Here is a 20,399-nt window from a genome sequence, read left to right on the forward strand (position 1 = left end):
CATTTTTTTTCTATTAGTTACTATTTGGGTCTAAATCATACTATTTTCATAATAAAAACATTAAAAATGTATAGTTTGAAAATTCCGTTTGTTTTGTTGTTGGTGTGTTGTGCTATAAAATCATCAGTTTCAGATAATGTAAAAAAAAATTTTTATGTATACATATTTTATATAAAATACGTATTTTTCTTTATAGTGGGTATCTCAAGAATTTATAGATATATTATTACCAGTAGTTAAAAAATGTGAAACAATGACAAATGTTGATAAAGGTAAATATAAAATTGTATATTTGTAATTTTTATAAAATTGACTAATAATTTATTCCATAGATCTTGTGAAACAATTCAACGATGGAATTTTAGTAGATAATCATGACTTAAAGGTAAGATTTGACACTATCTTAAAATTTATCATAATTTTTATTAAATTTATGTATTTTTAGTGCTATATGAAATGCATGTTTTTGGAATTTGATGTTGTAAGTTTATTTCACTAAAATTAAATTTTATTACATCTTCAATTTAATTTTTTACTCAAATAAATAATTTTCAAAGATGGATGCTGAAAGTGGTAAAATTCACTATGACAAAATGTATGAAACGCTACCAGACACAATGAAAGAAATCGCTTACCGTATGGGAAAGGACTGCGTACACTTTACCGGCGAAGATGGGCAAGATTTGTGTCAAGTTTCCTTCGATTTACATAAATGCTGGCAAAAATCCGACCCAGAGGTAATCAAATATCTTATTATTCTTTGATATAACTTAAACGTATATTAACAAGTTTATTCTTAAAGCATTACTTCTTGATTTAAATGACCGGAATCATTCAACGTGTGGCCTTACTCTTCAATCTACTATGTTTATGTTATATATTTTGTTATAATGATTTAATATATTTGTATTTAATAATTGTATGATCATACACAAGTAAATAATGTGGTACAATTTTAATATTTTATTTATTTTAGATTAGAAGTGAAATAAAATACTTAAATTGAATACTTATATATATATATTTTCTATTAGTTAAAATGAAATATAAATATCTTTGATGATATCAACATAAAATAAATAACAAAATAAAAATAAAAATGATGAAACCTCAATAAATAGATATATAAGCTGTAACATATATTCGTCCTAATTTTTTCCACTTAGTGGAACATAAATTTTTCGTAATGTTTATTTTTTAATAGTATAAAAGCATTTTTATTTTCTTACTTATTTTCATATTAAAATTTTATTAAAATAACACTTTTAATTAAAAAATATTTTTTACGTGCGTTAATATAGATACATGAAGATCGCTGGTTTCATCGTATACAAATACTTTTGATAATAAATATTGAGATCTAAATTTATAACATTTAAATAATCTTTCGAATAATCATATCATTGGAATGAGAATAAGAAGTCACCAATTCCGATAGAATATATTATAAAAAAAATTAAGGTTTCATCGCTTTGTATTATTGTCTTCAACATCTGGAAAAAAATAAAAAAAATATTAGAAAGCAATAAGTAAGCATATCTTTCATATAAATAAAAATATTATAACATTTATCTCAATATCATGCAAAATCATCACTTAAAATGCAATTAATGTTTTTTTCAAGTTTATAAATCGTGTCATTTAAAACTTTTACAACAATCACATTAATAATTACAATATAAATACAATTGTCAAATAAAATATTGTTAGTGTATAAATTAGTATAATAAAATATTTAATTAAAGTAAAATGCTGTAGAAAAACCATTCCAAAAATATAAATTGGAAACGATATACAGCACCAGTTCAACTCACTCTTTCCGTCGCAAGCAACAATCTTCACTTTGCCGACCCTTGCGACTTCCTGTACTTCACGGAATTCAACATCGTTCAACATGAATGTCCACACATTATCACAGAACCTTAAAACAATAGCAATTAAAATCAGACAATAATATTACACACATCGTCGATTTGGAAGACCGTCACAAAGTAACTATAAATGATCAATATAAGAGTTGCAAGTTATAATATATATATATATATATATATATATATGTATATGTATATGTATATGTATATGTATATGTATATGTATATGTATATGTATATGTATATGTATATATATATGTATATATATATGTATATATATATGTATATATATATGTATATATATATATATATATATATATATATATATATATATATATATATATATATATATATATATATATATATATATATATATATATATATATATATATATATATATATATATATATATATATATATATATATATATATATATATATATATATATATATATATATATATATATATATATATATATATATATATATATATATATATATATATATATATATATATATATATATATATATATATATATATATATATATATATATATATATATATATATATATATATATATATATATATATATATATATATATATATATATATATATATATATATATATATATATATATATATATATATATATATATATATATATATATATATATATATATATATATATATATATATATATATATATATATATATATATATATATATATATATATATATATATATATATATATATATATATATATATATATATATATATATATATATATATATATATATATATATATATATATATATATATATATATATATATATATATATATATATATATATATATATATATATATATATATATATATATATATATATATATATATATATATATATATATATATATATATATATATATATATATATATATATATATATATATATATATATATATATATATATATATATATATATGTATACAGAACATTTGAAAACGTCTTTGAATGTCTTCAAGTATCATTCAATATTGAATTTTTTATCACAAAAAAGTATTATTGTGAACTTTGTGACAATTGTATGGGCAAAAGCATAGCATAAGTGAATTAATTTAACAGATAAAGCAATAATTGCTTAAAAAATATAAATATGTGCTGGAACTGCCTTCTTCCAAGCCGACGTTAAAAAAATATTATATTTACCTATAGGTGTTTAATTTTCCAGCTTTGAACGAAAGCCTAGATTTTACTTTAGTTGACAAAGCTTGATTGATAGATTTGTCGAACTGTAAAAGTACTTTTATAGCCAGCGCAGGAGTTATTTGACCATACTGAAAAATAATTTATGACATAAAAATCGTCTGTCAGTCATATGAACATAACCTCAAAATTTAATATTAAATTAGATGAGCATTCTATACGTTTTACACTTTTATTATATCTATATGTAAATCAAGTGTTTTTTTTCTATACTGTATAAAGTTTTCATACTAAACGGTGATATTTTAAGGAAACAATTGATTTATTTCTCACCTGAATGAGTTCATCCAAGCTCTCTTGTAACGTATTACCAATAGTAGTGTTTCTATATAGTTGATAAGACATTTTATTGTCAAAAATTGAACGTTTAACCAAATAATTATTCGGTATGCCACAGACGAGTGAAACGTACGCAATTAGGCAAAACAACGATGTTGCCATTAATGAAAATATATTAAATAATTATTTATTAGCAAAAGATTCACCAATACTGGTTATTTAAAAAATTAAACATTATGAATTATAATTTACCATAATTTAAAATAATGCTATTAAATCAAAAATATTTTTCATTGGATATTGCATATAATTTTGATCATATATGTGGTAATAACAAACACATATTTTTAAATATTATAAAGTAGTTAATGGTTATTGCCCACTTTATATTTTTGGTATTTTTCGAGATGAGAGTGAATGAGATATAATAGCATGTGGTCAGCATGCTCTTATCTCTCATTCTCACTCGTTACTTAACACGCGATCGATCGAGAGAGAATGTATATCACCGCCAGTAAGGGGCTTATTTGCACGGGAGGCTATTTGTACGGGGGTATATGTCCAGGGGGTTTGTGTTCTAGAACCGTATTTCCTAATCTACATTCTCCTTCATATATGGACCTTCACATTACTTTATTCGGAATCTCATTATCGGCACCTTAGCGTCAAAAGTGTTTTCTTTTAAAAATCATTATTCAAATCGTCAAAATGTATCCTTTAGCTTAAAACATATGTGCTAATGTGCATATTGTTTGTGTTTTATTTATTGTAAGGTGCATGACAATTTTTCGTATTATTTATGTTTTAAAACGCCATGTAGCGCATACTTCTTCATAGTAATTATTAAGGATTCCGCAGATTTATATGGTTATTATATGTTTTATTTATCTAACAGTATATTTTTTATATTATGTCATTTATTTTTTGTGAATAGTAAGTACAATTCTTCTTAAACACATTTCAATAAATTATTCTTATCTAAGTTTCATGGTTAACGTTTTACAAATTATTTAAAAAAGTACAATAAAAAAAGTTATTTTCCTATTGAAGAATTTAAATTATAATATATTTTTGATATTAAATTTATTGTTTTTCAACTAAAATACTGACAAACTATCATACCTTCGCTGCATTAATTTTATTTTGTAAAAAGATTAATCAAAACATGTTTTATTTAATTTTTACTTCCAAAAATTGAGCTTAAGAAAAAACTGAAATTAAATACGAGCTGGCACTACACCAACAAAAAAAAAGACGAGTGCAAAGGGTTAATAAAATGAAAATAGAGTTGGCACGATGATTTTCGAGCCTCCGCTAATGTATGCTTTTGTTGTTGACCAATGAAAAAGAAGCATTCAAATATAAAACAACATGGTCGACAGTAAAGTGACAACAGTTGTAAATAATTTTGCTACACGAAAAATTTTTTCATTATTTTGGCATGTGCATTGTTCGATTTGACTGAATATAAATAATAGAATTACAAATTAACTAGGTATGTTATAATTATGAAAATGAAATATATACATGTGTGTAAGGATTATAAGAATACATTGATTAAACTAGATAAACAATCATGAAACAATATTCGTAATAAAATCTTCAAATTTTGAGTTCACGTTGACGGGCTCCGAGGCCGAAAAGTGAGTTTTTCCTTTGATATTTGGGGATATTATCTTTCACGACGATCGCGTTACAATGATTGTGAAGCAGTCGGTTATTTAGCTGAAGAAGTTTGGTTACAGCAAAATTAATTAAAACCATTATTGCAGCAAAAAAATTCACCTAGATCGTCCTAGGTGAATTTTTACTCGCGGACTCATATGTATATACATATGTGTAGTTCCTTAGATGTTATAAATATAAAACATGATATTCTTCAAGTAAAAGCATATTTATATCTGTGATATAAACAGACACTATGATGGGAATTTTCGTTTCCGAAATAATCACCAAACCATTTTATATTTGCAGCAAGCAATACAAAATTTTCGTGGTGTTATTAATCATCATTAAACATATTATTTAGAAAATACATATAATAAAAACGTATTTCGTTTAAATGTACAAACACTTTAATACATAGAGAAATAAAGTTAAGAAGGTTTAACTATGAACTTTAGGTCTGGAGAACTGTAAGGTTTTTGTTATTTAAAAATTGAAGGAAAAATGAAACAACAATTTAATATAAACTACTATATTAAAATTGAACATTACATTTCTAAATACTGTTTGTCAACTGATGTTATTGTATTTATTTCTCTCATTATATATGGAGTTTTTTCAAGATCTTTTAAATTGTTCCAATCGTGCAATGATAAAGGAATAACGTTGTATCCCTTTTCTTCCATAATGTCTATTATAAGCTTACATGAGCCACGGATTCGGTTAAGATTCATTGAGTAACATCCTTTGTGAAAGTTCATTATTAAAACGCTATAAAATGAAAAATATTGATATATATAAAAATAATTAAATATAAAATGTAACTGTGATGAATAACTTACGTATTATTTACATCTTTTATATTTAATTCATCAAAATGAACAGTTCCCTGTTTGAAATGGTCAGGGAAGGGTGTAGGATGTTCATTTTCAAAATTGATCACAAAGTCTACAAAATAATCATTTAGTATTAAATATATTTTGTAAGTACTGAGCAAAAAATTGTAGCTTACCAACGCATAACCCATTCGGCATTTGAACATTCTTTGCCACACATTTCGGTCCAAGTTTTACTTCAAGCAAAGCGTTCATTTTAGGATCTGCTTCTCTTGAGCTGGTAATTTTAATACAATTTTCAATCCAAGATTGTGCAGGTAATGTTCCAGCGTACGAAGGGTGAAAAGTTTTCACAGCTAAGAATATAGTCAGCAGTTGACTATGGTCTAATAAATTGTCATGTCTTATTATATGATTGAGGCAATCTTCTTGAAAAATATACTCCAATAATGTATCATCATATACACCCAAAGAAGCTAAATTAATAGCAAACCTTATCCACGGAAAGTCATATCTATGAAAATTGTTCAAAAAGCTTTGGCGAATTAACTGACTTATTGAATCCCAGGATTTTGGTTTATAAAAACAGTTTGATAATGAGTTTATGTAAATAAAACTAACACCAACCACTGATTTTGTTATCAAGTTGTTATTTTTATCAATCATATCGCTCATGTAATCAATTAGTTCGAAATGGTTATGAGCCTGTAATTGTAATTTAATTATTATTTTTTTTATTATTTGTGTTAGGTTATATTTTATTATACTTACTATTCGATTGAGTTGTCTCGCAATTTGAATACATCCTTTAAAATCAAGATTATTATCAATTGCATATTTAGCAATTGCATTTGCAAATTTTTCATTGTACGCAAAGTTATGATTTATTATGCATTCTCGTTGAAAGTTCAATATTCGAATTAGGTCCTGATAATCGAGTTGATTGATATTTGTAGCTAAAATATTTGAGCAAAGTAGAAACAATTTTTTGAAAGGATTACTAGTATCATCCCAATTTTGTTTCAAGAAACACAAAGAGTGATAAATGCTCTTTCCCGCTTTGAAGTCAATGTTTTTAGAATTCAATAACAAGCAAGTCATTATCGAGTTGCTGTAGTTTTCAGGCAATTTATTTTTCGTCACATAAAATAGCATTTCTGTTAATTGCGGTACATCATGAGTATCAATTTCGCTTGCAAACTTTATTTGGAATACAAGTGGCATGGCCAATTTTAAAGAATCCAACAGTGGGGAACTTTCGCATTTATTCAACAGAAAATGTAAAAACATTGCTTCCTGCATGTTCAAAAGATTTAGTGTTTGTCTAATTAGTTGTAAGAGATACTGAAATATTACAGTATCTCCTTTTACGCCCAAAGCACTCAATGTTTTTATTGCTTCTATGATATCATTGGGATGAAATGTTCTACTCTGTTTTTTCAAAATTAAGCAAAAATTTTCAAAAGATGGGTGGACAATAATATTTCCGCTTTTTACATAGTCCCTAAAAATAGAATTTATATTAATTATACATATCATATGAATAATATATACTTAAATTAATATAAAAACAGTTACGTATTATTTTTTGATATTTCGAACAAGATCTTCAGTGTGCCCATTATATGCCTTTGATTGAACACCTTTCCTTGACTTGAGATAATATGGAATAAGTCTTTTGGTGAGTTAACATTTTTTATTTGTTGAAATAATTCCTCTTCGTTTTTATTTTCATCGGCTTTAGATAAATCTGAAAATATAGAAAACCACCACAAAACAAAATTAATAAATTTCCAGAAAAAGCATTATAAAATTGAAATGATAATTAAACATTAACATTCTATTTTTCTTTGAGATGGTTCATAATTTTTTTGTAGCTGAATCCTTTCATTTACAAACCCAAGAAAATAATTGCATTGGTTCTCGTTCGATAAAAATATGTAATATTGAATTATCTCTAACAAAGAAGAAACGACGCTTTCGATGACACGATGACAGATACAACTGTAACGCGACGACTATACGCGATGTAACGCGACTGTAATGTGATGACGACGAGAAATGGCTGGCAGCACAGACTATTATAAATGCTAACTAGCGATTTCTCTATTCAACAATTCAACACGAAAATATTGATAATTTCTAGTTGTTTCATATAAAAACTTAAATTTTTGAGTTGAGATGGTGTTAATAAATCTTAAAATTTTACTATGTTGTATTGGTACAACTGCCTTATAAGCTACTGACAAATTTTAAGGGGATTATTCAAGTAGCTTGATGTAAAAAATTGTCATAGTATTGTGAAATAAAAATGGATATTAATATTAAAACGTTATAACAAGGAATGACAATGACAGCGGAGCTTTTTATTGAAATGACGATTAGGTTGGGTGATAGTGCACTGCAGAATTTATGAGCTCAGAAAATGATCCCCATGGTGAACATACCGTTTTAGAGAATTCGTGATTTAATATTGTTTAGTCTTTTAAACCGATGATAAGTATATTATAAACACATACATTTTACATTACATAACAATGCAATTAAATATAATTGCTAATTTCCTTACCTCCAGTACCCACAAGTGATGAAAAATAGTTTTGGCGAATATAAAATGCTCTTCTTAAATTTGCAACTAAATTCATTCTATTAATCGCAATATAAGACATTGTCAAAATATTACAGGTTAGAGATAAAAAACGAAGTTTTACTTTATGATAAATATTTTAAAAATATCATAATACATTCATATTTTCACAAAATAAATGTAAATTAGACCCCGCACTAAACCTAACCTAACCTCACTTTAGTTTGGCATTACTTTCCGTACAAATATGTTTTGGCCATAACAACAATTGCAATGCACACAGCTGTCATTGCACACAATTTATCAAAATTAATATTTAGTACATCTCTAAATGGTAAAATTTATTAAAATAATACATGTTTGGCAAAAACTGTTATTACCGAACAAATAAAACAAATTTTCTTTTAAATAACAATAAAAAACAATATGCCCTCTTCTCCGCCCTTTAAAAATTATAAAAAAATATACTAATTTTATTTTGTATCAAATAGATAAATAAATAAAAATGCTGATATTGCTGATAAACTTTTATTAGCAATAAAAGTTTATATTTTATCGAAGCTTACTTCAGAAAGCTATTTTATTGAAGCTTACTTCAAAAATTTGAGGGATTAATGAGTTTCTCGAAAAATATGTAAGTAGCACATATAAGTACGTACAGTGGTGTAGCTGTGGGGGGGAGGGAGGGGTGGGCCGCCCCGGGCGGCACTTGCTTGGGGGCGGCATATTCGCAATTGGATCGTCTAGTGTGGTTCTTAACCCTGAATGCACTAAAACATATATAAATTTATGAATAACAAGAGCTTAACAATAACCAATTTATTATTTTAAGAAACGCTGATTTTATGACCCTGCAAAAAACGTATGGGGGGGGGGGAGGAAATTTTAAGGATCGACTTGAGCGGCACTTTCGGGCCCGGTAAATAAAAAACTAAAAATAATCGTGGCCCACGACTTTTACATTCTAACTATTTGACAGACCGACAAATAAAAAAAACATATTTGTCGAATTATTTTACAAAAACCTAATCTAAAAAAACGTTAAATGTAGTTAACATGTTATATGAATACATATGTATATAATATATTATTTTAACAGCACGATAAAATATTAAACGTAAACGCGTTTTGGGGGTGTGTACAAGAAGCGATGCAATTGGATCGCAAACAGCGTCATCTGCAATTCGACAGAGTTGTTAATATAAAATATGTGACCAAGTGATACTAAAAAGACACGGAAACAGACTCTGAAGAGACACAGAGGCAGTCTTGTGGAGACTCACACAGGCAGGAGCTGATCGATACGAGAAACATTAACGGATCATCCAGAAAGTACCACAAGAACACGACGTCACGACGTCAATCCCAGCTACTCCACCAACACACCAGCGAAGAATCTGACTTCCAAAAGCCGCATACGACACTACTTTGATACTGTGGTAAATTGTACATAATAAATAAACTGTTATCATCTTCCCAGGTGTATATATGGCTGCAAAGTCACACCCCTTCGTCTGCAACAGAAAAAGATGCAACGGAATTATTTAAAACTATTTGGCAAGATAACAAATCTGGAAGAATATATTTAGAAAAGCTAACATTCTTGCAAACTTTTCAATGTTTGAGGTAGCGTTTGATCAATATAGAGTTAAAATTTAAATTATGGCATAATTTTAAAAAGAGATGTCTGCGAACACTTGGAAACATTAAATAACTCATTGTAAGGTTATATCTATCTTGAAAAGATCCGTATTTTTCGAAAAATAATCCATAATCCGTATTTTTCTGATACTGTGTCAAAGATGCTGTCCTAGTTAAGAAGGAACTCGTTGATCTTAGGACAAAAAGCTAAATATAGAACTACTGAAAATTAACTCAAAAACTTATTATGGTGTTCCATGAGAGTAGTTTATTTTCGTATTGTGAAACGAGCTATGGAAGTTTTAATTCTGTTTGCAACGACGTTTCTCTGCAAATCGGTATATTTAGCACTCGAAATGGTTTAGATGTCCAACATGATTTGGATATTTTCTTGCAAAATACTATATCACAGCTTGAGAAGCCTTTGCATTATATGCTTAAAAAATATATTATTTTGAGTAGTGAAAGTTGTTTTCATTTGACTAACATATGGGCTCACAGAAAAATGGTTAAGATACCCTGTTTTAATTATTTATTATTTTTGTAAGATCTTCAGGATGTGTTATATAATTTAATTTTTATTGTGATACTCTTTGATGTTTGAGGAATACAATTATGCTTATAAAAAGGACACCTAATTGAGTCTGCTCCTAAAATTCTAAACACCTAGTATGTTTCTAAGATGTATGTATTATATATATAATATGTATAGCGGAGCGAAGCGATAACATAAACAGGCTTGTAGTCACTGGGAACGATAAAAAATAAGACAAATTAATTAAAAAATGCTATAATTAACAAGGAAACGTAATTTTAAATATTTTTTTAATAAAACTTTAATATGGTTATTATTATGTCATATTTATTTTTATAAATACAATACTTTTATCTTATCATGAAACATTATGCAATAATTGAACCTTATAGTATGATAAGTAAAGTCAACAAAAGTTTGGTTATAGACGTTAAAATTTGATTAGAAATTTTATCGCATTGGCGCCTAATAGAATTAAAACCATCAAAAACGTTTGTTTGCTGAAGATAGATCGGTTTATGTTTGCTTTACACATATCAATTATACGCACTTAGAGTTTATGGATAATACACATTTATTATCTTAAAAATCAATTACATCATTTTTTAATAGTTTTTTGTTTATATAAAAAATACTTGATATGAGATTAAAGGTAATTAGTTTTAAAGCCACGTGCATGACACAAGTTTCTGCATTCCACCGTAGCACACGATAAGCAATCTAAAAATAAATAAATCATTAGTTGTTAGTAATGAAGTTAAGATTGATTTTATTTATTTACCGTAAGGGGTAATGTCTTGTTGGTACTGCTGATAGTTTTGCATGTAAGGGTATTGTTGATATTGTAATTCTGGGGCAGCAAATCCTTGGTTTGGCATGTAGAACGAAGATCCCATAGATTGTGGGTTGTAGAGTGTACGTTGAGGATATGAAAATGACGGTTGATAGTATTGTTGTCTAAATGTAGTTTGTTTTGGAATAGTTTGCGGCACATACATTTGTTGCATAAATTGTGGCATTTGCTGCGGCATAATTATTGGTTGTTGTGCTGGTTGAGGATATAAGAAAGGTTGTGGTATAGCTTTTTGTGGCTGAGGCATAAATGGTATAAATTCGGTTTTTATATTTTTGTGAACTTCTGAAGCAGGCACGTGAAAGTGCGTTTTTTTATTGTTGCACTCAGAACCGCATACATGATGTTTTCTATGGTAACATACTGCATTTCCATCAACATTGGTACACTTTCTAGGGTCAGTTATCATGCAGCAGGGTTCTGATTTTTTTGATTTCTTCGGTTGACTGTTCAGTGAACTTGTATTTGTTTCTAAATTGATATTGTTAAAATTGCTCGAGTTGCGCGTTGTTAGCACGTTTTGTTGGTCGGTACTGTTTGCGATGTTTGTTATGTTAACAATGATTGGTGGTTTCTTGCTTTTACTTAAATTTGGTAGAGTTACATTTTGCTTGATCTTTGCCGGAGTAGCTGGAATTGTTGGTAATATATTATTGATGCAGTCTTGATGACATGAGGATAGTTCATGAGTTGTGATGATAATTTGGTTGCAAGTCTCAAAGCAATTATTGCAGTGACTTGTATTGCAGCATTGATTGGCGTAGCAGTACCTCAAAACACATTTTCCATCTAAATACATTTCTTTTTCTAAACATTTCTCCACATTGACAGTAACGCATTTTCCATTAAGTAGAGCTTCTGAAGGAGGGCAAGAACAGCGCGCATTGTTGAGTATCATCCCTATTTTGCATTGGACGCATTGCCCATTGGAGTATTCAGAGTTCGCTGGACATTGAGCGCAAGTCCCACCAACCAGGAAAGAGTTATCGGCACATGCTTTAGAGCAAGTCTTATTTTTAAACGTCATTCCTACTGGGCATACTACGTTTGGGTCCAAAACGCATTCCATCCCTTCCAAATGGCTACCATACGGGCAGCTCAAGTCCATCACGGGTACAACACTGTCTTGCACACAAACGTTGTTTTCTAGATGGCTATTCGGAGGACAAATCGATTCTTTGATACAATGTCCGGATTGAAGTCGAGTTCCAAAAGGACAATTAGCTATGCTGCTCGATACGCAACTTCCTTGAAATAGAACATAGTTTGCCGGACATATTTCTTTGTGTGGGCAACGGTTTTGGTTATTCGCCTGGCAGTTAGTCGAACTGGTGCATTGTTGTAAATTTCCATTGCAAGAAGGAGCGTTTTGTTTAATACAAACTCCGTTGATATAAGTCGCCCCTGAAGGACACATCGTTCCCGTCTTATATTGACACAATCCATCTTTATAAATCATATCAGGTGGGCATTTGTAGCTAACTGAATTTGGTAGACAAACTCCGTTTTGGTAGAATGTTCCGTAAGGACATTGATCGAATATTTGACAGTTGCCATTATCAACCAAGATTGCCAGTAAAACTCCCAATTTGATCTATAAGAATATCACAATTATCATACATTAGCTTGCTGATTATAATTTAAAAAACTTACGATTAAGCTCATTGCAACTTATTATAAACAAACAAGTTTTATCGTAGAACACAAGTAACATGGAAGTTAGTCGATAGTGAACTGATAAAAGACTATGATTTTCTTTTTAATAAAGTGAAATATTTTTATAGATAAGACTTATTAAGAGTCGATATTAATCGACAGTAGAAAAATTTCATATTTTTTAATCATAAAAGCTAAGTATAGATATATTTAAGTACATATTAATAAATATTTATTACACAATAGACGGGTTAATTAAACTATTTCAATTTTGGAAAAAAATAAATAGAAAAAATGTTAATTTTTTGTTCATAAAATGTCTTGCTGTTTAATAAATATTTTGTATGTAAAAAAATTACAAATAAAAATACTTAAAAGGAAAATATAATTACTGAAAGAAAAATAATACAAATATTTTTAATTAGATGTCACATAAAATTATTTTATTGTATATATTTTGGTAAGAAAAAAAAATGTGTATTTTTGTAAGAATTTGAAATATTTAATATAAACTTACTTGGAAAAATATACAAACAGATATTTTTAAAGCATTCGTGCATTCGATCCGGGAATTCGATGGTTGTCATATAAAAAAAATAATTAACAATTTTTATATGTATTAAATATATATGTACATAAAAATATGACCTAAAAACCAAATCAATATTTATTAAACTTTTAATACTATATAATTTTTGGCAAAGATAGTAATTTCAGACCCTTATATAATTCAAGAAAAATTGGTATTTATAATATTATTTTAAACTTTAAAGGTCACCTAGTATTTATGAATAAATAATAAAAAGGCTATTAATTGAGATTTATTTTTAAAAATTACCTTCATTTGAAACCATAAATTTTTATGGTAATTATTAAGTATGATTATTTAAAAAATATTTTTTTTTTTATAATAACCAATTTTATCATAAAGTTGATTTCAACGGATCAAATAACTTTCGCCTAGTCTTCAGATGTCCAATCTTGGTGTTTTCGGGCCCTCTCTAACCTTTGAGTTTTATTTATTTCTGAAAGCCACAGTTTGTGTCAGGTTTTACTACCTCTAGAGTTTCACATTGTTGAGCTACTTACTCACCGTCCGTGGAAATATTGCATAAACTTCAGCAGTCACCTTTGAAGACATTTTTCGACGATTTTTGAGGGACTCAAGAACCAACATTCAATCTTATTTCGTTTTTTTCAGTTTTTAGGTTTAATTTGTAAGAATCAAATTCTTTGAACCGTTTTAAAGCATTTTGGATAGCACGTCGTGAATAATTAATATGTTAAATAATTTACGATATATTCAATCAATAATATGCAATATACGAATACAATGAACTTATACACGCTCTTTTAGATTGACTTAATTCGCGGTTTTTTGGCATTTTTTGAATGTTTGTATAATATTTAAAATAAATTATTAAATAAAAAAAATATAACTACAAATAAAGGCCGAAATCACGCAACTGAACATAACGGTCACTTAAGCGAAACTGGACAAGTTGACCTGCAATCTTTCTTCAAAACCCCTGTGAGCAATTAAAAAAGACAAATTCCTTTGTTCAGTTCTCAGAAATACGATTAAAACTACCTGCTAAAATATTTCCCAGGTAGTGTATGGTAACGCTATGCACTTATAAAGAATATCACACCATTTTAAGGAGTGCCTCATTATTATGGCCAAGGCTGTATACATACACAGATATATGGATATATGTATATATCAGAAGCGGGGGGTGAATGAAAGATAAGGGCATGGTGATCGCATGCTCTCAAATAAAAACCTGCTTAACTGGCAAAAAATTATGTATCAACTTTAACAGAAGCCATTTTATCATTTCAATGATCAAAAAATCAATAGCAATATTTAAAATAAATATTATTTTTGTATAATTTTCATATTATTTATTTAATAAGTACATATACAAAAAAATCTTTGAAAAATAACTTTAGTATAGTATTTATTGATTTACATCATGGAATCATATGTAGTTTATTGTATTCAAAATAATGATGGTCAAACGCAAAACATTGAGCGAATATACAAACAATACTATAGATGCAAAATGAAAGCAAGATGATAAATATTCATATAAATAAATATTCGAACGATTTCAAAAAAATATTTTATTACAAAATCATACACATAGTTTTACATGTTATACGATCTGTTAATATATCAATATTATTTTTCGATTCTTACAGTTAAAAAATATTCAAAATAATTAACTGATACAAGTATTAGTTAAGATAGTTTAAAAAATATTATAAAATTTAAAAAGACAGGTGTTTATTTCTTTTTCTTTTCTTCGCTCGCCTTGCCTTTGGCAGATGGAGCGGCTGGTCTCAACCATGGATTAGAAGTTATGAAACTTGGCGAATACGTATCGATAAACGTGTCTGGTATGATTGCGTTCTCATCTTGGCTTATTTTGGTTGTGTCATTTAGCAATACCTTTTCTGGTTGATTGTATCCTGGGTAATAGTTTGGACGATAAGCGTATGGGGGTGGATAGGAATATGGATAAGCGTAAGGATATTGGGGTGCATAGCCGTAAGCAGGATAATTGTACATTTGTGGTGGTGGTGGTGGTGGTGGTGGTGGTTGATAATACATTTGTTGTGGTGGCACGTAGGGTGCCATGCCGTATTGAGCATATGGCGAGTATGGAGAGTATGAAGGATTACCGAGCGATGGGTCTACTAAATCGTTTTCGAAATAAGATGGGTTAGTTTCAGGCGCCGTTTCTGAGGCAGTCTGTTGTCCTTCACAGGTTCCGGTCAAGTAGCATGGTGGAGTGTGGTAATATCCTTGTCTGTAGAACGGACCTTGCCTGTATAAAGATCCTGGACTATATCCATCGTCATAGCATCCCGTGCAACTGGGATTGTTTCCTTTGTAATAGTTTTCGTAGCCATAACCGTAATGGTCGTAGCATCCAGCGCAGTCGGGTGTTTGTGTGTTTCCACACGAAACGTAAGGCCACTGTGGTGTATAGGAGCAGCTCGGAGACGGCTGGGGTATGTAAGTTACTTTCGGCGTGCAAGTTTCGACTGGTCCATTGCAGGGTTGTCTTACTTGAGCGTGTAAGGTGTGAGATCCGCATTGGTTTCCGCAAGTGTGGTGCCTTCGATGAATGCACTTGTAGTTCGAAGTTCCGTTGACTTTGTGGCAAACCTTAGGTTGAACTACAGTGCAACATTGGTGTTGTCCACCTAGAGCGGTTGCGTTTGATCCTAGATCCAAGTTGTTGACGTTGGTGTTGTTGATGCTGGTTGTGACGTTGACTATGTTGGTGTTGTTAACTATGTTTGTGAGCTTGATGATGGTAGTCACGTTGGGCGAAGCTGCATGAAAGCTTGGTACAGCTTGAGGAATTTGTTGAATGATAGGTTGCTGAACTATTGGTTGTGCCACAGAAATTTGTTGAATGCTACAAGAGCGCTGACATCTATCTTGACAAGTGACACCACTACAGGCTGAAGCGCAATTATTTACGCAGTTGTTAATTACAGGTTGTTGACAGTTGACTCCGTTGCAAGTGTCGATGTAGGTGCAACTTTGACCAGTGCATGGAGCTTGTTGCTGTACTACAGGTATAGCTTGAACGACCATCGGAGCAACAGATTCTGTAAAGTTGCATGTCTCTCTCTTCTTTCTTTGTTTTTCGACGCATTTGACATAAGCTTTGTATTCTGTTTGGAAGCATTTTATGGTTCCATTTTCGCACAAGTCAGACTGATTGGCTTTTGCGTGTTGTGATGATAAGTAGAATATAAGCGCAAAAAATATGAGGTACCTCATCTGAAATTATAAAAATAAAAATATTTAACAAACATATAAAATTGCTAGTATAGTACGCATATAAAAGTTTTATAACGTAAAAGCCTACTTAATATAACCAACAATATATTATTTATACAAGGTGCACATACGAGGGATATTAAGAATAAACAAGGAAAGTCAATATAAAAGTTTAGAATGATTTCCGTTAAGATTCGCGTGACGTGACAGAGAAAAACAGACTTCAGTTGTGCGTGAAATGTGTTTAAAATGGCAGGGTCAATTACTAATTTCACCTAGTGTGTGGTTCGTTCCATGATGCATTACTTTTATGCGAAAGGAGTTTCTCTTTTTTAAGAAGAGAATACTATCTATTGTCACCGATGCACTGATTCGAATTCGAACTATCAGTGAATTACAGTCTTGAATTTTGGGGTTTGCGATAGCTCTACGCCCGTTCGATGTAAAAAAAAGAGCATGCGTGAAACTTTTATTAATTTATTCAACTCTTCCGATGTAACGTGACAGGCGTTAGCCCAATGCGTTACAACGGGAGCAACACAATTAAAAACAACAAATAAAAGTCTGTAAATCAGTGATTAACAGAATTTTAATTATTATAAACTATTATTACGACCTAGTCTTATTTTATTTTAATTATTAATTACGATATTTGTTTGTGAGATTAAGAGAAGATAGGATAAATTAATCTTTGATTTTTGATCGGAATTTTAATTGTGTAATTATCGCGATAGAAAATTGAAAGACACTAGGGTCCATATGAGATTTGACTTTCATGTCTTTCATGTATTAGTAAAAGACTTATACTCTTGGTTTATCGTGCTGGTTAAAACTAACAACTGTCTTACGTTAAATTCAATAAATCATCTCTAGGCTCATTTTTAGTGACTATTGAAAAATACATTAAGCGAGTCTAAAATAATTATTAGTCAATACTAATTTTTTTAGGTTTCTTGCATATAAAATCTTAACTTTTTAATGTCCCTCAATATACACACATGTACAATTTTAAAATAAATAACAATTGGTTTGATTTGTAATGATATGCGCGATCTTTACAGTGTATTATAAATGTATAAAATGTTTCTAATCCTACATTTTTATACACAGGGAAAAGTATAAAATAATTTATTAAATTAATGCGACTGTTAAAATACAATCATAGTGTTACAAAAATATTCAGATGAACAGAGGATATTCTAGTAGATGGACAAATGTGGATTTAGTAACGGTTTAATTATAATTTTCGGTGAAAATCTAGACATATAATCGAATAGAGCACATTTATTACAAATTAAGTGTAGCTTAACTTATATTCAGAACTTTTAAATTATTGATACGTGATTAACGTTTAATACATAATTAACGTTAATTAAAGATAGAGCACACTGTGTTGCCGCGTCGTTCAGACAAAGGACTCAAGTGTGTACACAATACATACATTTCCACATATATTAGGCATATATTTTTTGATTTAAATAATGACTTGAAAAAAGTTTGTGGTTTGTATTAATTTTGATCAATTATTAAAATTATTAAAAATCTAAAAAATAATAATATTGCTCAGATGCCCTATAATTTTATTTTTCAGTGAATAAATAACTTATATTTTGTCCGTAGACCGGAAAAATGTTTCATATTGATTTATCACATAAATTAAACTTTCAGTTTATAAAAAAAAAGTTTGAAATGTAATCCATCTAAGAAAATAATTCATTAAAATTATTCAATCAAACATAAACAGTTGCTTAGTCTTTGATCCACAAATTATACAGTTAATGTATATTTTAAAAACATATTTTTGTTATATCAAGATAGTTTTTATGGAATAAAAGCGACATCACCTAAAATTTTAAATACGTTATTATTAAAAATGTTTCAATTACCCGAAATTATATTTATGATTACAAATCAATGTTCGTATTTTTGTACTTTAATTTATTATAGTCACAGAAGTCTGAAAATAACTAATTAAATGAATTTATTGCCATATTAATGTCGTAATTTTACCGTTCATAATATAGTAATTAGATATTCTGAAGATAATTTTATTCCTAACAATTTTATAATTTAATTATAAATAAATATTATTACCAAACTATATTGATAATTATGCAGACATGTTACTTATATTGTTTAACAAAAAAAACATTAATTCATACTTACACTCACAATTATTAAAATGAAATATTGTAATAAATGGATTTGTAAATTGTTTTTAACTTTGAAATATGATTTATAAAATTAAATACTAAGTTTAGTTGAATAGTTCAAGTAAACCCTGAATAGCTGTAAAAGTTTATTTAGTTTTTTATGTTTAATAAATTTTTAATTGATTATTTAATGAACACTATGCCCGTTTCACTACTACTTTTCGTTTGAAACTGAACATACTCACCTTTTATTGGTAAGACACGAGTAGTTAGTCGTGTCTTGTCCCGCGTGAATGGCAACGGTTTTAACAATGTTAATCGATCATAACTCTTATCTTAACACTTTTGGCACGTATGTAACCATTGAAACTTAGATTAAATGACATTTTTTGTAACGGTTTTTTAATACGTTCCGCACATGTGTGTGATGGTTAAGTTGGGAACGGACGTTGACTTGGCAAATGCAAATAGTAGATAAAATTTCGGCAACACATCGTTAAAATTAATCAAATAAAAAGCGATAAAAAAGATTTTAATTTCTTTCAAGATAAAAGGAATAATAAATATACAATGACGCGAAAAGTCAAGGGTATAAATAATTACATCATGCTTTTTTCATAGTAATAATTAAAATGTAACTATATATGATTCCTTGCTTTTGGATTTAACGTAATAAAAAACTAACAAGGTTATTGTTTTGATCTTTCAAATTCATAATCTATTACACAATAGTCAGTCGATATTCTATTATCTTAATTACCTATGGAAGTATATATCGAATTAAATGCTGCGGGTCTTAAACTTATTTGTCACACTACCCTTAGGTTTTAATTCCATGACATGAGTGACGCTGTGTGATACAAGAAAATGAAGAGTGTGGGATTCGAAGCAACCGAATAAATTTTATATCTTCAGTCACGGAGGAAAAGTTTTTTATGGATGGAGTACACGGCGTAGTTTACTTTAAGGGTCTCTGATTTTATAAAAGCTCTGAAACCAGATTTTATCCACAGCATAAAGGTCAATCGTCAGTGGAATTCGTTTATTAGTTAGAGAATATCAGCAGCTTTTGCGGTATTAGCGATGATTCTTAGAATATAAATTAAGTCAGTGTTAGGTGATTTATTATAGCATTAATTACTTTTATCTATTCGAAGTATAAGTTTTTTACCGTAAGCTGTTCATAGATACTACATGTTCAAAATAAAGTAATTTTATTAAGGTCTTTCGAGGATTGATTCAAGCCATCGGTC

At 28.7% G+C, this 20,399-nt stretch overlaps 4 protein-coding genes and 1 long non-coding RNA gene across 6 annotated transcripts; 1 reads left to right on the forward strand and 4 right to left on the reverse strand.

The window, feature by feature from the left end:
* Nucleotides 1–969, forward strand: LOC148233030 (general odorant-binding protein 83a-like). The gene is made up of 6 exons (XM_088189098.1): nucleotides 1–138; nucleotides 197–272; nucleotides 333–385; nucleotides 446–481; nucleotides 558–737; nucleotides 803–969. Exons 1-6 carry the CDS (start codon nucleotides 67–69, stop codon nucleotides 818–820), a joined length of 435 nt encoding a protein of 144 aa, XP_088045224.1. The 5' UTR covers nucleotides 1–66; the 3' UTR covers nucleotides 821–969.
* Nucleotides 970–1,002: 33 nt separating this feature from the next.
* TfIIA-S (general transcription factor IIA subunit 2) lies at nucleotides 1,003–3,572 on the reverse strand. Of its 2 annotated transcripts, none has more exons than XM_088189100.1 (4): nucleotides 3,410–3,572; nucleotides 3,080–3,207; nucleotides 1,815–1,921; nucleotides 1,003–1,493 (listed from the first exon to the last, which is right to left on the reverse strand). In XM_088189100.1, the coding sequence occupies exons 1-4, from the start codon at nucleotides 3,479–3,481 to the stop codon at nucleotides 1,465–1,467; spliced, it is 336 nt and encodes a 111-aa protein (XP_088045226.1). In that variant the 5' UTR covers nucleotides 3,482–3,572; the 3' UTR covers nucleotides 1,003–1,464. The 2 variants fall into 2 exon arrangements, with proteins under 2 accessions (XP_088045226.1, XP_088045227.1); XM_088189101.1 differs by having other exon boundaries at nucleotides 1,802–1,921.
* Nucleotides 3,573–5,596: 2,024 nt separating this feature from the next.
* LOC148233032 (uncharacterized) lies at nucleotides 5,597–8,766 on the reverse strand. The gene is made up of 6 exons (XM_088190025.1): nucleotides 8,486–8,766; nucleotides 7,495–7,666; nucleotides 6,688–7,420; nucleotides 6,093–6,621; nucleotides 5,923–6,028; nucleotides 5,597–5,851 (listed from the first exon to the last, which is right to left on the reverse strand). Exons 1-6 carry the CDS (start codon nucleotides 8,583–8,585, stop codon nucleotides 5,629–5,631), a joined length of 1,863 nt encoding a protein of 620 aa, XP_088046151.1. The 5' UTR covers nucleotides 8,586–8,766; the 3' UTR covers nucleotides 5,597–5,628.
* A 2,553-nt stretch (nucleotides 8,767–11,319) lies between these two features.
* On the reverse strand, nucleotides 11,320–13,255 carry LOC148233033 (uncharacterized). Its single transcript, XR_015810452.1, has 3 exons — nucleotides 13,186–13,255; nucleotides 11,461–13,126; nucleotides 11,320–11,399 (listed from the first exon to the last, which is right to left on the reverse strand). It is a non-coding gene; the product is annotated as an uncharacterized LOC148233033 (long non-coding RNA).
* Nucleotides 13,256–15,300: 2,045 nt separating this feature from the next.
* LOC148233034 (uncharacterized) lies at nucleotides 15,301–19,511 on the reverse strand. Its single transcript, XM_088190011.1, has 2 exons — nucleotides 19,392–19,511; nucleotides 15,301–16,993 (listed from the first exon to the last, which is right to left on the reverse strand). The coding sequence occupies exon 2, from the start codon at nucleotides 16,991–16,993 to the stop codon at nucleotides 15,479–15,481; it is 1,515 nt and encodes a 504-aa protein (XP_088046137.1). The 5' UTR covers nucleotides 19,392–19,511; the 3' UTR covers nucleotides 15,301–15,478.
* Between the last annotated feature and the right edge of the window lie 888 nt (nucleotides 19,512–20,399).

The sequence above is a fragment of the Plectrocnemia conspersa genome, unplaced genomic scaffold, assembly GCF_051122295.1.
Source record: "Plectrocnemia conspersa isolate PC_06_02 unplaced genomic scaffold, ASM5112229v1 ptg000008l, whole genome shotgun sequence".
Classification (NCBI taxonomy): Eukaryota; Metazoa; Arthropoda; class Insecta; order Trichoptera; family Polycentropodidae; genus Plectrocnemia; species Plectrocnemia conspersa.

Excerpts from the sequence above, each read along its gene's own strand:
- LOC148233032 (XM_088190025.1), bottom strand. The coding sequence starts at position 8,585 with ATGTCTTATATTGCGATTAATAGAATGAATTTAGTTGCAAATTTAAGA. Across the intron at positions 7,421-7,494 it reads GAAATATCAAAAAATAATAC|GGACTATGTAAAAAGCGGAA; the intron begins GTAACTGTTTTT and ends TTCTATTTTTAG. Across the intron at positions 6,029-6,092 it reads GCCGAATGGGTTATGCGTTG|ACTTTGTGATCAATTTTGAA; the intron begins GTAAGCTACAAT and ends ATTATTTTGTAG.
- LOC148233030 (XM_088189098.1), top strand. The coding sequence starts at position 67 with ATGTATAGTTTGAAAATTCCGTTTGTTTTGTTGTTGGTGTGTTGTGCT. Across the intron at positions 273-332 it reads AATGACAAATGTTGATAAAG|ATCTTGTGAAACAATTCAAC; the intron begins GTAAATATAAAA and ends TTTATTCCATAG. Across the intron at positions 482-557 it reads TGTTTTTGGAATTTGATGTT|ATGGATGCTGAAAGTGGTAA; the intron begins GTAAGTTTATTT and ends TAATTTTCAAAG.
- TfIIA-S (XM_088189100.1), bottom strand. The coding sequence starts at position 3,481 with ATGTCTTATCAACTATATAGAAACACTACTATTGGTAATACGTTACAA. Across the intron at positions 3,208-3,409 it reads GCTTGGATGAACTCATTCAG|TATGGTCAAATAACTCCTGC; the intron begins GTGAGAAATAAA and ends ATTATTTTTCAG. Across the intron at positions 1,922-3,079 it reads GGAAAATTAAACACCTATAG|GTTCTGTGATAATGTGTGGA; the intron begins GTAAATATAATA and ends TATTGTTTTAAG.
- LOC148233034 (XM_088190011.1), bottom strand. The coding sequence starts at position 16,993 with ATGAGGTACCTCATATTTTTTGCGCTTATATTCTACTTATCATCACAA.